The sequence below is a fragment of the Ascaphus truei genome, chromosome 2 (genome assembly GCF_040206685.1).
Source record: "Ascaphus truei isolate aAscTru1 chromosome 2, aAscTru1.hap1, whole genome shotgun sequence".
Taxonomy (NCBI): Eukaryota; Metazoa; Chordata; class Amphibia; order Anura; family Ascaphidae; genus Ascaphus; species Ascaphus truei.
In genome coordinates this window covers 343296293-343311600 of record NC_134484.1, presented here as the reverse complement: position 1 = coordinate 343311600, position 15308 = coordinate 343296293, and the positions used below count along the sequence as shown (strand labels likewise).

Genomic DNA, 15308 nt, shown 5'->3' with positions numbered 1-15308 from the left:
ACACAGTTATGGTTCATCTGAACTTCTGTTCCTTCTACACACCCACATAACCTATTTATTTAAAAAAAAATTCTAACACGCTATTCACCAAAAAACTCTGTACTAGAATGCGAGTAGGAATTTAGGGAGAACACCCATCCCAGACCTACAACCAGGACCAATTCTGGCAAGATGTGGTCTCTCCTTGCCTTGCCTGCTATAAGACGGGATGTGGCGTTTTGTACCAATTGCAGGGCTTTGATATTATTTTTAGAGACCCATCAACAGAGAATTTGCATAATCCAGTCTGGAGTGGACCAAGGCCTGTACTACAATCTGTAGATTGGTTTTCAAGAGAAGTGCTATAATTTGTCTCAACCGATGGATTTGGAAATAACAGTTTTTCACAATAGCTAATCAATTATTCTTTTGTCAAAAATAGCTCCAAGGCTTTTCACCTTCTCTTTTAGATAATGGATACATTTTTTTGTAATCTAACATTTTGTCCTTTTCTAAGGCAATTTTTTACTACACCAAAAACTTGAAAAGGAAACATTGTCTAGCTTTGGACAGGTCTTGAGGGTCGGTGTGCATGTTTCTGAGATAGTGATGGATGCCTGCCTGCTTGAGTAGTTTCATTGTTGCTATAATTTCAAGAATTCTGGAACACCTAATAAAAAAGAAAATGCTTTGTGGGACTGAGAAACATATCCTAAAAAGTGTGATAGCGCAGCTGGCGCTACCACACTAAGGCTGCGCTTATAGTGCCTTGCGATGGCGATGCAATGTCGCTCCAAAACAAATCAATTGACTTGCTATAAGCGCTTGCGACGGAGCGACGGAAAATTTGGAAGCAGGCTAAATTTGATTTTTTTAGAGACAATCGCCACATGTGACTGTCTCTAAACCAATCAAATTGTGTGACCCGCCCCTTTTAGTGACATCACTGGTGACAGTTGCTAAAAAACAAATTATAACTTTCGCTGGTGGTGATGGCATCGGTCGCGTCGCCAGCACTATAAGTGCGACCTAAGGCCCAGATCCACAAAAGAGTACTAAGCTTTAGCACACCTATCCTATTCATATGAATGGGAGCTCTTGCATGCTAAAGCTTAGCACCCATTTTGGATCTAGGCTTAAACGTCTTATTGAATTCAATAGGACTTCCCATGCAGTAGCACTGAACTTGCGCTATAGGACTTTATAGAATAAGGCCCTGTGTGTGCAAGGATGGGATGTGTATGAGTCATAGGTCAATGTGGGACTAGAGAGCTGCCAAATAAATGAACCACAAACTGTCTGGCATTTAATAGCTACAATACCGTCCCATCCTGTATTGTATCTTCCCGTGTGCTTGGTCTCCTTTATAACCTTAAATGTTTTCTTTCTTTTTCCCTTTTTGTAATTGTTCCCGAGCCCCATTGGGAGAAAACTGCCATATAAATAAAGTTATTAGGTTAAATTGGGCTAAAAAGGTGACACATACTGAGAAATTCTAATTAGGGGAAGTTTTGCTCATGTCCTGGCTTTTTAATTGTCCTTTCAGCATTCTGGGTCTTTTTTTTAAATAGAAAACCAGTCAGATGAGTCGAGAGTTGAAAGACCAAAAAATATACAAAAGTTCTCTAATGTAACTAGTTCAAATAGGTTACGACAGACTAGCAACATCCTGGGGAAAAAAACACATTACCTGATTTTGAACTAAATTCCTGGATGTCGGTATGAATGTTTCTCAGATAGTGAACTTTAACTTGATTTCCAAATCGCATTGCGTTTTGGGGAATTACAGGGAGTGGGGAATTACAGGGAGTGGGAAGCCCATGTTCTGAGGGAGGGTGATTATCCAATTGAAAATTAATATGATATACTGTACTATGTATTAGTAAGCATGACTTTTAAAACGTTAAGTTGGTTTACTAAAACTAGCTATTGACCTGTCATACACTTATTCCTCACTGTAGCTGTGTTTCCATCAGTCCAAACTGGAGTGCTATTGTAGCTGTGCTCTGCACTACCTATTCACAAAAACTTCACTGGGCTAACAAAATACCGCCAACCACAGCAACATACTGTAACTTCAGAAGTTTTATTTGTTTAGAATTACTTTCATTAATTATGTCTACAGTAACTTCACTTCACCTCCCTCTGTAGTCTAGTATCTATATTGGAGACAGGGAGAGTGGAGTGCAAGTTCTAGTACATACAGTAATGCTTTGGTGTCTCTATTTTCTAAACTATAACCAGGTCTTTGTAGTCAGCTCAGAATAGTGCTTTTCTGTAGCATGTTCATTTTCGAAAATTGCTCCCAGAATGGAATTGCAACTCCCACAAAAATTGACAATTAAACAATGTATAGATAGGCATATGAAGCATTTTAAGCCCTCAATTTGGTATAGAGTCTTTGGAGCAGAAGATGATGCTATGGCCGCCACAGTTGACATTTTATAAACTCACCCACATTTTTCTTTGCTGAGAATGATGAAAAACACCTTATTTTCCTATTGCCAGGAGCAGTGTGAGAACAAATGTTTGTGGACTTTTTTTTTTATTTATTAGGTTTTGAACTTCCTTTTTATGACCAACTATGTTGAAATCAATAAAAAGTTGCTTGCAATATGCTCTGTAAATTCACTCCAATTTATCTTAACTGTCATAAAAATATATTTGCTATTATAAAAAGTTATTATAAATTCAACACAAAAATGAGAACAGGGAGAAAAAAAACACAACATTTCTAGGTGTGTTCACGTCTGGTCAACCCAACCTTTCTTGTTCCTCATTCACTATTTTGTCAACGCAATGTTTATTTTTATTTTTTTTGCTCACAAAATTCAACATCAAAGTGGCAGTATGTGCTGGTCGATCTTCAGTAATCTAGGATTTACTAAGAAAATACAAAATTGAGAACATAAAATGTATATCATATGCAGTTATAGGATTGAACCACGGTGGTCTCCAGAACTGAACTGTGTTCATTTCAGCTCCAGAGAGCCCCTGCTTCCCCAGCTGGTAGCAGCTCCATCTGGCTCTGTGGGGTGGCTTGAATGTCCCGCGTCACGTGGGCCAATATGAAGCTGTTACATCATCCCTTGTTAGCCGTTACAGGCTTCCTATTGGCCCTCATGACTAGGACCTTTAAACCTGCAAAACCGCTACTGGCACCCCCTACGGAGGTATATATTTCAGGAAGCAGGGGGTCTCTGGAGCTGAAATTAATGGGGTTCAGCTCCGGAGACCACCCAAAAACATTACAAGTGGAAAAAATAAGGCAGTGCACTGCCCAGGGTAACAGAAGGAGGCTCACGGTTTATAGCAAAAGAACAGATTTATTTCATAAAAAAGTGGACAAAAAGGTCCCCCCTAAGCCGCAGCAGGGGTCCACCAACGCGTTTCAGGCAAAATGCCCTTTATCAAGGTGTACAAAACAACCCTAAGAGCCCCAATTTATAACACAGCGCCGATCGCGCTATTGCGTGACGTCACGGACAGCGCAGCCAATCAGATAGCACCACTTATCAGACGTGTCCCAATTGGCCATTGGGATCGCGTCATTACAATAAACTTTATTAGACCTCACATGTCTGCAAATACAATGCAGTGTTTATGAGCTAAAGGACAGTGCGCTCTGATTGGTGCACTGAACTCGGAAACAATTACAACTTGATTAAACTGACATTTAACAATTAAAAACGGCCATGAAGACAAAGAAGGGCTCCCTAAACCTTAGTGCAAAAAAGAAAAACAAAAAAGTGTAAAAAAAACAAACATTTTACAAAAGGACTAACATTAATAATAATAATAATAATAGATAAAAAAAGAAATTAAAGAAAAAATGAAAACAATTAAAACTAAAGATTAAAAACATAAAGAAGTATATATAGTGCTATTAATCAAGATTATGAAAATGATATATTAACTCCTAAAATAACATGAATATTCAAAAGATCGCAAAAATAGCACAATTGCACATATAACATTTTCAAGATAAGGAGGGCACAAAACAGATTCTCACATAATTATTAAATATTACTTAACCTTTTGTCCCCCTTTCCCTTAAGATTACCAAGCACATTGACCAAAAATTAACCCTAAAGTCAAAAAGAAGGGGAAAAACTCTTAAATATGGAATTAATGGTTATATGTGAACCTAAGTTTGTCCAAGGGAAAGGGGGTAAGAGTAAATTTTAAATACAAAAAAGCAAGAACACTTGAATGTGAAAAGATCTGTAAGATGATTAAATAAGTATCAATTACAAAAAGCACTAACCAATAATTGAATACAGAAACATGATAGTTTCAGAAACTAGTAGTCTACCACATAACATTATTTACTTAAAAAAACTTCAATCACCTCAAGAAATATCTATAGCAGAAGATGACATCTTTTATCAAGTTTTTTAGGAAGTTTTTTAGGAAGGTCCTTTAGTAGATTTTTAGCAGATTATTTAACAATTAATTAACAAAATTTAGCAAATTTTTGTAAACCAATTTTTAGAAATTTTTTGACAAATTGTTTAACAAGTTCTACAGCAATTTTTGCAGTAAATTTTTAGCAGTAAATTTTTAGCAAGATTTATAACAAGATATTTAGCAAAAGTCAGAGAAAATGGCCCAGGTCCCAATCTGTATTAAGTCCAAATGGAACCTGGTTTTTCAGAGTGAATATCCAAAAGGCCTCACACTGATCAAGCCTCTTGGTACGGTCACCACCTCTCTCATGACACAAAACTGACTCAATCCCAAAAACTTTGATCAATCTACCATCTCCCTGTGGGCAGTGGGCACAGTGTAGTGGAACCGGATGATTGAGATCTTTTGTCTTAATAAGCCTCATTTGCTCCAGTATGCGTATTTTGAGGCTTCATGTAGTCCGGCCCACGTACTGTTTCCCACACCCACAGGTGAGAAGGTAGATCACAAAAGTAGTCGTACAATTGATAAAACTACGTATATTGAAAATTTCCTTAGTACATGTACTCTGAAAAGTTTTGGTTGGAAATTAATAAATGCAGATTTTACATGAACCACATCTATATGAGCCTGTAGTGATAGGGCTCTTATTATGTGAATGGTCTGAGAATAAACTAGGACAGAGTGAATTGGATATAGTTTTGGCCTTTCTGAAGACCAGTTTGGGTTTGTGTGGCAGACTATGTCCCAAGACCGGATCAAGGAGTAAAATGCTCCAATGTTTTTTCAATATTTGTCTCACTTCTTGTGCCTGTCGACTAAACTGAGTAATAAACAAGGGGCTGTCTAATTGAGATGTCTTTTTTGATGATTTTCTTTTTAACAATTCACTCCTTTCCATCATTTCAACTTCTCCCCTTGCTTTATTTAAATCAAGGGGGTCATGACCCTGGCCAAAAATCTATTATATAAGTCATCTGACTGCCTATGGAAGTCAACATCTTTAGAGCAGTTTCTTTTAAGTCTCATAAACTGCTATTTTGGTATTCCTTTATGAGTGGCCTGGGGTGGCAGCTATCAGCTCTTAAATAAGTGTTTCGTGAATTTTCCTTTTCGAAAAACATCTGTGTGAATAGTCGAGTGATCAATATATAATAATAAATGTAAATATTTAAGGTGATGGTGATCAAAAGAAAATGTGAACTTTAAACCATAATCATTATTATTAAGTGAATCTGTAAACAATAACATAGTATTTGTGTCACCCTCCCAAATAAAAAGAAGGTCGTCTATAAAACGACGGTAAAAAACAATGTGATCCCTAAATGGGTTCCTATCACCAAACACGTGGAACGACTCCCACCATCCCATGAATAAATTTGCATAGGATGGGGCAAAGCTGGTACCCATAGCAGTTCCACGCGTATGGAGATAGTAAACACCATCAAACAAAAAATAATTATGTGTTAATAAGAAGTGAATAGAATCCAAAATAAAACTCCCCTGTGCTGGTGATAAATCAGAAGAGTCCAAAAAATAACTTGTAGCTGCCATCCCCAGGTCATGTCTAATGATAGTATATAGTGATGTAACATCCATAGACAACCAGATGAAGTTTGGTTTCCATGAGAAACCTTCTAACTGATTAATCAAATCAACACTATCCAAAATATTGGATGGAAGAGCAATTGCCAAGGGTTGTAGATAGTGATCCACGTACCGTGAAAGACCATCTCCCAAAGATCCAATGCTAGAGACTATTGGCCTCCCTGGAGGAGAGACCAATGTCTTGTGGATCTTTGGGAGATGGTGAAACACGACCATGGTAGGGAATGGATTAAATAAGAACTCAATCTCATTAGTATCTAGTTCACCCAAAATTTTCCCTTTCTCTAAGAGTTCCTTAGTACGGACGTTTTTAATTGTTAAATGTCAGTTTAATAAAGTTGTAATCTTTTCCGAGTTCAGTGCACCAATCAGAGCGCACTGTCCTTTAGCTCATAAACACTGCATTGTATTTGCAGACATGTGAGGCCTAATAAAGTTTATTGTAATGACGCGATCCCAATGGCCAATTGGGACACGTCTGATAGGTGGAGCTATCTGATTAGTTGCGCTGTCTGTGACGTCACGCAATAGCGTGAATGGCGCTGTGTTATCAATTGGGGCTCTTAGGGTTGTTTTGTACACCTTGATAAAGGGCATTTTGCCTGAAACGCATTGGTGGACCCCTGCTGCGGCTTAGGGGGGACCTTTTTGTCCACTTTTTTATGAAATAAATCTGTTCTTTTGCTATAAACCGTGAGCCTCCTTCTGTTACCCTGGGCAGTGCACTGCGTTATTTTTTCTACTTGTTCCTGCTACCTACCTGGGAGATTGCACGCCTGTGAAATTCTGATGTTGGATACTCCAGGAAAAAACTGAGTGAGTGCACTTTATGGGTCGCTGTACCCTTCTTTCTCCTCTGATTTATGGGACGTTGGTCTGTACTATTTATCTATGGTGCCGCTGGCATTAGGTACTAGTCCCCTAACCCTATTAGGGCTATGTTATGCTACATGCTTATATGGAAGGAGTTTATCCCAACTGCAGTTTATTATGCCTAACAGGACTTGTTTTTTCTGATGCACTGGCTTTCTACACAAAAACATTACAAGCCTATTTTGAAGACATTTGGACAACTCTAGAGTTCGCAATTGTTAGAGATGGATTCCTCATTAGGGAATTTAGTGAATAAACCCATAACATTATTATCATCTGTGCAGAGTGAGATTTTTCTGCAAAGTCAGAAGCTGCTTGCATTTTATATATTACCAACGTCTTCATTAATCATTTTTCAATGTATGCTTCTAAAAAGGTACAATTTGATCCAAATTCAGCTCTAAGTTCAACTCATCTTCAAAGGGAGAGGTCAAGTACCACCCTATATTTGTCTGCAAAAAAAGTACTACTTAATTCTTGTTTTAATAATTGCCAGTGTGTCAAGAGACTCTGTACTATTTCCTCTACCAGAATCCTTGCTTATCTAACTCTTTACTAAATATCCCTACCAAGTAACTGCAGCGACTTCATCTGACTGAAATTTCAGATTAATTTCACATTTAGAAAATTCAAAAGACTTCAAATGGAGGGGCTTGCAGGAGTATGCGAGTGCACTAGTTGACTAGATAATTAAATCATACAGATCATGACCCCTAGTGGTTATTTCTGCTCATACTGATGCAGCCACGAGTATCCGAACACTTGCCTGGGAAAACCTGGGGCAATACCCCAGTAATGCTGCAACATTTCTATGATATTTCTGCAGACAGGCTAATGGCCATTAGTCTGTCTGCAGAAATGTCACAGAAATGTTGCAGCATTACTGGGGTATTGCCCCAAATTTTCCCAGGCAAGTGTTCAGATACTCGTTGCTGCATCTGTAAATCCAGGTATTTAAATTAGGGTCATTGTTAATATGAGTATGTTTTGTACATATATACACACTGACAGATTTTAACATTCATCCACGCTACAAAGATAGTCCATCCAAAAAACATAGTTTATTTGTTTTGCACACCTTACCTTAGTGAATACGGTGTTAAATCAGCATTATTTTCCTTGATCTGACACCACTTAGTGAATCTACTTTAGAATACTGTATGTTTGTATAAAAAGTACTTCTTACTTACAGAGATTCCATTTCAGTCCAGTGGTTGTTACAGAATGACATGCTGATCCCACAGGTATAAGACCACACCATTTTGCTTCTTTTCCTGTTGCCACATGCAGTTTGTGTTTTCCCTGTGGGGAACATTTGAAAAAAAAAAAATGCTAGTTAGGAACCAGATAGCCTAAAAAGTTACCAAACATTTTTTCTTTCTATCTTTTGTTAAAAACCATAAACAAATCTTTTAAGCACAATTGACTACTATTTCTGTTAATGTGCCAATCTATGCATTTTTTAAAAACATAGGATTGAAGCAGGGGTCTCTGGAGCTGAACCCCATTAATTTCAACTCCAGGGACTCCCCCTACTTCCGGAGATACTTACCTTCATGGGGGAGTGCCGGTAGCTGCTCCGCTCGGCTACAGGGGATCATGTAATGGCAGTGTTTCAAAGTTCCTGCGTCCTGCAGGCCAATAGGAAGCTGTGACGTCATCAGGTTTGGCTTCCTATTGGCCCATGTGATGCGGGAGCATTAAACTTTAAATCCCAACTATTTATTTATAAAATGTTTTACCAGAGAGTAATACATTGAGAGTACTGCTTGGTTTCAAGTATGTCCTGGGCTTCGAGTTATAACAATACATGGTTATATTAAATGATCAGGGTTATAGTCAATTCACAGACATTTCATCGACAGAGTTGGAAAATTGGGTACAGGGGGTAAAAGGGCTGGTGAGTTTCAGATTGAAATAGAGCAGCTTTAACATCACCAAACATCAGCAAATGGCTCACCCCCTTATGCTGCCCTTCAGCTGTGCCAAAGGCTCTCCGCCTTTGGGGCGATGCAGATGTACACTAAAGGGGTTCAGATTGAATGCAACTGTGGATTCAAAGTAAAAGCATAGTACGCTTGTTCTGTGCAGAGGGGAGCAGCTCTTGTGGAACCCCATCAGGTGTACACCTTTGGGGCAACACAGATGTACACAGCTCAGCCAGAGCGGCTACCAGCACCCTCTATGGAGGTATCTCCAGAAGCAGGGGGTCCCTGGAGCTGAAATTAATAGGGTTCAGCTACGAAAACCCCCTGCTTCAAACCTGTATTGAAATGAAAAAAGTTACAACTTCATGAATTGCTCCTTTAAAGTAAATTTTTATTTTTTTATAGTGGAACAAAATGAAATAAAGCAGAAACACAACGATCCTGACAGACAAGCAGGAAGCACTACATAGTATTTAAATACAGCATAAAAAGCTTTTTCCGCGGATGGCACATTTAAGCACATTTTGACAGTATTGGCACTTGACTGATTGGTATCATAAAACTGTTTTACTTTGTCCTTTGTGTGATTTTCTAGAGTGCTTAATAGATGGCAATTATTTATCTAGTATATCCTACAATACTGTAGGTACAAGCGATATGCAAACTATACATTGCTAATGTAATTGACTAAGCCTGTGAATCTGGAGGATTCACATTATAGACATGATAGTTCAATCTCTATGCTCACTGAACCTTGATTTTCAACATAACAACAAATGTGCCACTTACAACTTTGCTATCAGCATCTATCCACTAAGAACTGATTGCAGAACATCAACTAATTTCACAGAGGTCTCTGAAAACTTTTGTTCTCAGTTTAAATGATATTTTAATCCTGTGATTTTACAGATCAATGGCTCCTTGTCTCAGAATTAACCTATTGAGCCAGCAATCGCTCAAATAACAATAATTTCAGATGTGAATTCACCCAGTAAAAACTGTACTAGCTCTTACCTAGGAAAATTCTGCCTAAATAAGCAATTTCCTATACACTAATGAGTTTGAATTGGACCTGTACAAATCAATAGAACCTAACCGATTCCAAAGTGCAAAAAGGATTATTTATCAAAGCCTTCATGCTGCAAAACTTGGGTAACATGAACACAAAATAAAGATCAAATAAAACCAAATCCCACTGCTTTCAATGCTTAGCTTAATAATAATAATAAATAAACCCCAGCCTCATCACATATTCGTGGAAATTTGTTTGGATAAAGATAATAAAAATATCACTTGTGAGCACATTCAATTCTCAGACAGGTCTGCAACCCAACTTTTCACCATGATCTCTTCGCATACAATGCTTCCACAGCAGCCAGGGACAGCTTGATGGCAGTACCATCAGTGTCTCTGCACCGAGCCCCGCGGATACAGAGGCCCTGTGCTATTCTCCACAATTAAACTGATTGCTGGAGGAGAGCGCGGAGTCTCTGTAACTGTCTCTTATCTTGTCTGGTGGCATCTCCTCCAGCGTATCTTTGTCATAGTGACTGGCTTTGCAATACGAAGCTGGGTTAGGTTTCAACCCCATATTAAATAAGGGGGTAAATTTTTTTTTACAAAAACCCTCCAACATACAGCAAATAAAAATATCACTGGTGAGCATTCACAAGTCTCAGACAGATCTGTAACCCTGCCTTTCCCCATTATCTCCTTGTATACAGTGCTTCCATTGCACCAGGGATTCTGGGAAAGGACATGCAAATGAGCACACAGTGTCACCTTTTGCTTCAAATCCGCTTTAACATGCATCCCCATAAAAGATTGTAATAAGTGTCCAATCCAATACGTAAAGTATAAGGTCTGTTTCAGCCTGATCTCTCTGGTATGTCAGATCAGCGGTCGATGCATGGTTGATTCTCTCCTCCCGCAGGGGGTACTAGCCAGAGTATCATCGTAAGGAAGCACCCTCCGCCCAGTTCCTTGAGTCTTAGGATGATGATGTCCCTCTCCAATCAGCCGTGTCTCTCTGCTCAGCCAAGCCTGCCCACTTGCTCTATGCTTTTCGAGGGTGGACCTCCCACTTCCTCAGGAGTGTAATGCAGATCATTATACCTTATCTTTGTTTTTGCAACAAGAAACAGCTTATAGACATATACTGATTAGTGTTTAAACCAGTCACAATAGATCCCTCCATGATCTAATTACCCCAGCTTTCTAGGTCCCCTGGTTTTCCCCGTTCCCGCTCACCTCCGCTAGAGAGGGGTGAACTTACAGGTTTCGGCAGCGTCAGGCAGGCGACTTGATCGCCGGAGACTCCCGGCGGCTCCCTTTGCAGGACGCCGCCATCTTGATTATGGTCGCGCATGTGCAGTGCAGTCGCGCATGTGCAGTCGCGCATACACAGAGAGTAGCTGCAGGGCAAACCGGAGAGTGAAGGGCTCCACGGGGAGCTACAGTTCCCAGCAGCCCCTGGGGCTGTATATCAAATGCCACGTGGCAGCTAATTACGCGGCCTGGTTCCTCTGCTCAGGAGATTGATACATTTGGCCCCAGTCGGAGCTGGGACACCAGTAGGGTAGGTTGTATATGTGCAGGTATCTGTGGCACCTGCACTAGGCCAGAGACCTCCTGTTAGGCCCCGACTCCCCTCAGCTTGTGGTTGCTGCAGGGACTGGCCCATAGATAGGGACACTGCCCCTGTAGTCCAGAATGAGGTACACAGCCAGGACGCGGCTGCAACCTGGCCTCAGGTGTTCTGGGACCAGACACCTGCAACCAAGAGACATTGTATACAGTGGTACACTCCCTGCGGGACCCACACAACATGGAGGCGGAGGCTTCGTGGTTCATCACTTCGGATCCGTGAATCCCATCTTCATCTGCGCACCCGGGTGTGGACACCCCCAGCAGATACCCAATGCATCACATGCACAACTCAAGACTTTAGTGGGGCAGCGCTGTCTCAGTCATTTGGGTGGATTGGCTCTTGGGGGATACTGGGACGGTCCGGTGCCCGGAGCACCTCATTACATTGGGGTAAACCCCACAGGGGTGTGGACACGTTGTTGAGGAGACAAAGTGATAGGGTTTTGGCCCTGCGAGGTATGTGAGTGTGTATCGTATTCTTATTATTGGTTCAATAAGGTGTATAGTAAAACCGTTATGCTTTACACGTCTGTATTCTTTATTGTCACCGCACCACAATGTAAGGAATCTGCTCCTGGCTTTGATTCTAGCCTGCAGATCTCTGCAGTTTGCAAAGCCTCCCTCTGGCAATCAATGGCACATGTGCTGCCTCTCATTGCAACTTCAGCCCTGTGCTCCGTCATTAGAGGAATGCTCACACACCTCTCTCCTGTGATTGGCTCGCTGCCCTATATATGCTGGGCTCTGGCACTGATTCAGTGCCGAGCATAATCCTTCTCTGGCTGTTATTATGTTCTGCCACAAGCCTCCTGGCTTGCTTCGTTTGTTTACTAACTTCTCTAGTTCTCATTATTAGTTCCTGAGTATCCTGAGACTTGCTGCTACTCTCCACGCAGAGGTCTGTGTTCCTGAGGCCTGCTGCTACTCTCCACGCAGAGGCCTGTTTTGGACTCCTGTGCTGAAGCGGTTTTTTCCCCGGCGCTGCCCCGCGGTGTTCTTCGGCCAGCCTGCTGTCTCCTCCTACAGACACCGGCGTCATGGGCCGAGGTCACTCCCGCGCTCACGCTCCTACGCTGAAGCGGAGAGCTCCTGTCTACCCGTTGCCGAACTCCTGCCTGAATAACGACGATGCTGCCTTCTCCGATCCTGACCCTGGCTTCTCCTCAGACTACGCTGCCTTCTCCAGTCCGGACCCCGGCTTGTTTGACCACGAACTTCGCACTCCGGATCCGAGGCCTAAGGTCGGTGATTATGCAACCCCACCTCAGCCTCGCGGTCCGGCCCTGGTTTGTGGCGAGCACAACTGTGACACACACACACTGTAGCTACACATCTCCCAGGGGGTGGGGGAAAGTGCGCTACATATATATGCCCTATGTTGTTCTTTTCTCTCCCATGGTGACCCATCCTACGCTCCCCTGCATTCTGTGGATGATCTAATAAGTGACTGGTTACTGAACTCTGTCTCAAATAAGACTTTGTTTAGCGTGGGAAGATATATCAGCATCTACATCTGCTGCCCCCAGTGAAACGCTGCTAAGCGGAAAACACTTTGATTTGGAATTAAAATCATCCAAAGGAATGAAACTGTATTTTCAAGATTTCTCTGAAGATTTGCATAATATATTGTCGCCCCCCACTCCCTCCAGAAATACATGGGATAAACAAAATTTGATCTGCGGAAACACTGTATTTTTCAATTCATTGGACTTACAAACTTTCTGATTGAAATTCTCTGGAGTGGAGAATTGACATTTCATCTTGGATAAATAATTTTAACTTCATCATTCATTTGATTAATCATCACTTGGAGTCAGGATTTTAGTTTTGTTACAAGTATAAGTTTGTGAATTTGCACCATCTAGCCCTGTGATATTTTTATTATATGAACCTATTGTCATGAAATTTGAGTACGTATATTTAGAGGAAGCGCTTTTATTCCCTTTTTTTGTATCTACTGTAGCAGTTTTGGATTGGTAGTCCATTAGAAGCAGCTGTGCCTCTAATATTAACCCCATCCTTGGCATCATCCCATTGCTCAACTTCATTTTCCTGACCACACTTTTTACACAGTTAGCTGTTTCATTGTGAAACTTTAATCACGTTCACCTATATATTTGTTTTAGCGCTGATTCACTTTTCGTTGTGTGTGTGTGTGTGTGTGTGTGTATGTATGTATGTATGTATGTATGTATGTATATATATATATATATATATATATATATATAGAGAGAGAGAGAGAGAGAGAGAGAGATATTATTTTTGCATTTGCAACATGAGAAATCTGCATTAGACTCTCCATTCTCATTGAAATTGCATATAGATTATAATAGTACATTAATAGATACCTTGCATATCCATCTGTGCACAGATCTTTATACACGTATACAAATATGGCCTTCCACACCATTCTTCACAGTATTTTATTATGAAGCACAGGTGAAACCTGTTTTTCACCATTATCTCTTATCATGCAGTGCTTTCACTACAGCCAGGGATTCTGGGAAATGACATGCACATGAGCACACAGTGTCACCTTTTACGTAATGTTAATTTTAACATGGACCACTATAAGCTTATGCCTACCACATTACACACCTTTCGGCATAGCCTGGGTTAAAGTGCATAGCTAGTAAAGAATACACTTTCAACACACTGAATAAAACACTTTCTCTATAGTAAAAATAAACAGGGGTAACCAAGGTGAACATTTTCCCCACTAAGGTGGTCTCTCTATAGCCTCTAATCAATTTGTTGTGAAGCCATCTTCTCCTTTCCCAGGCATATGTGAAATGGAATTTCATGGAGCAGACATGCTTAGTAAGAGTAAGCGGCTTGACAGCATATTGAATAGGCCAGGAGCCTGTGTTTGACTGTGGTTGGCACCAGCTTGAATTATTAGAGGGACCCAATAATGTTTATATTCAGTAACTATTTTGTAATAGGATGAAGCTTACATTACTGCAAGTGTTTAGATTAACTCACTCTTTCTTTTTATTGCAGTGAGTTCGGTTTTGTGGGTAGGGTAATCATATGGAATTCTGCTTTGAATCATTTCAATCCTAAGAACACCATTAGTCATGAAAATCTCATTTTGGCCACATTGGTTTTTTTTTCTAGTAGGCGCAATACCTGGTGATCAAATATCCTAACCTAGTGTTCTTGTCACATTTTTTACCTGGCTCTGTTTTTCCCCAGCTGTCAGCTGTTTACTGCAGTATGAATTGACAGGCCAGGAGGTGATGAAAAAAGCATTTTGTTGTTGAACAGAGTTGCCCGAGGTGCTTGTCACCTTCTTTGGTTTATGCCAAACATCCTTTTCTAAAGCTTTATAGAAGCCATACCCTTAATTGTCAAACAAACCTTCGGGCATGAAAACAGCCTTCTATTAGGCAGTGGGTTAGATCTAGCTGGGTATTTACAAAATGACAGGTAGAACCACTGACATAACATAACAAACCTTTCACAGTGGCTATATACTCTGTATCTCCATGTGAAGTTGGAATAATTTAGACCTTTACTTCTATTTCCAGTCTAACAATGAAGAAATTTGCAATCATATCGCTGGTTCACAGCAGGTTTCCACTGGAGAGGAAACCTCAACAGAAGTGGCAAATCTTGACGCCAATTAAAATTGTCCCTTTCTATTCCTTGCTTTAGTTGTATGCTACGGAAAAAGTAAAAATTGTTTTGCTTGTGCCATTCACGTTGACTCAGTATGTGATGGTTAACCGCAACACTGCCTAATGTGCTTTTCACATAAAATACACTATAACACATTTATTTATGTCACCAATAAACAAAACTTTAAAATAATGAAGAGTTAGATGTAAAGTTTAATGTTACCAGATTGTTTTAATT

General features: G+C 40.3%; 1 protein-coding gene across 5 annotated transcripts in view; it reads right to left on the bottom strand.

Moving 5' to 3' along the window:
• The window catches only part of TPK1 (thiamin pyrophosphokinase 1), a 519153-nt gene that overhangs the window by 145341 nt on the left and 358504 nt on the right, over positions 1-15308 (bottom strand). For all 5 annotated transcript variants that reach the window (XM_075586749.1, XM_075586753.1, XM_075586752.1 and 2 more), the window contains one exon: positions 8061-8172. In XM_075586749.1, coding sequence (XP_075442864.1) covers positions 8061-8172 — 112 coding nt within the window. The remainder of the gene's footprint in view (positions 1-8060; positions 8173-15308) is intronic.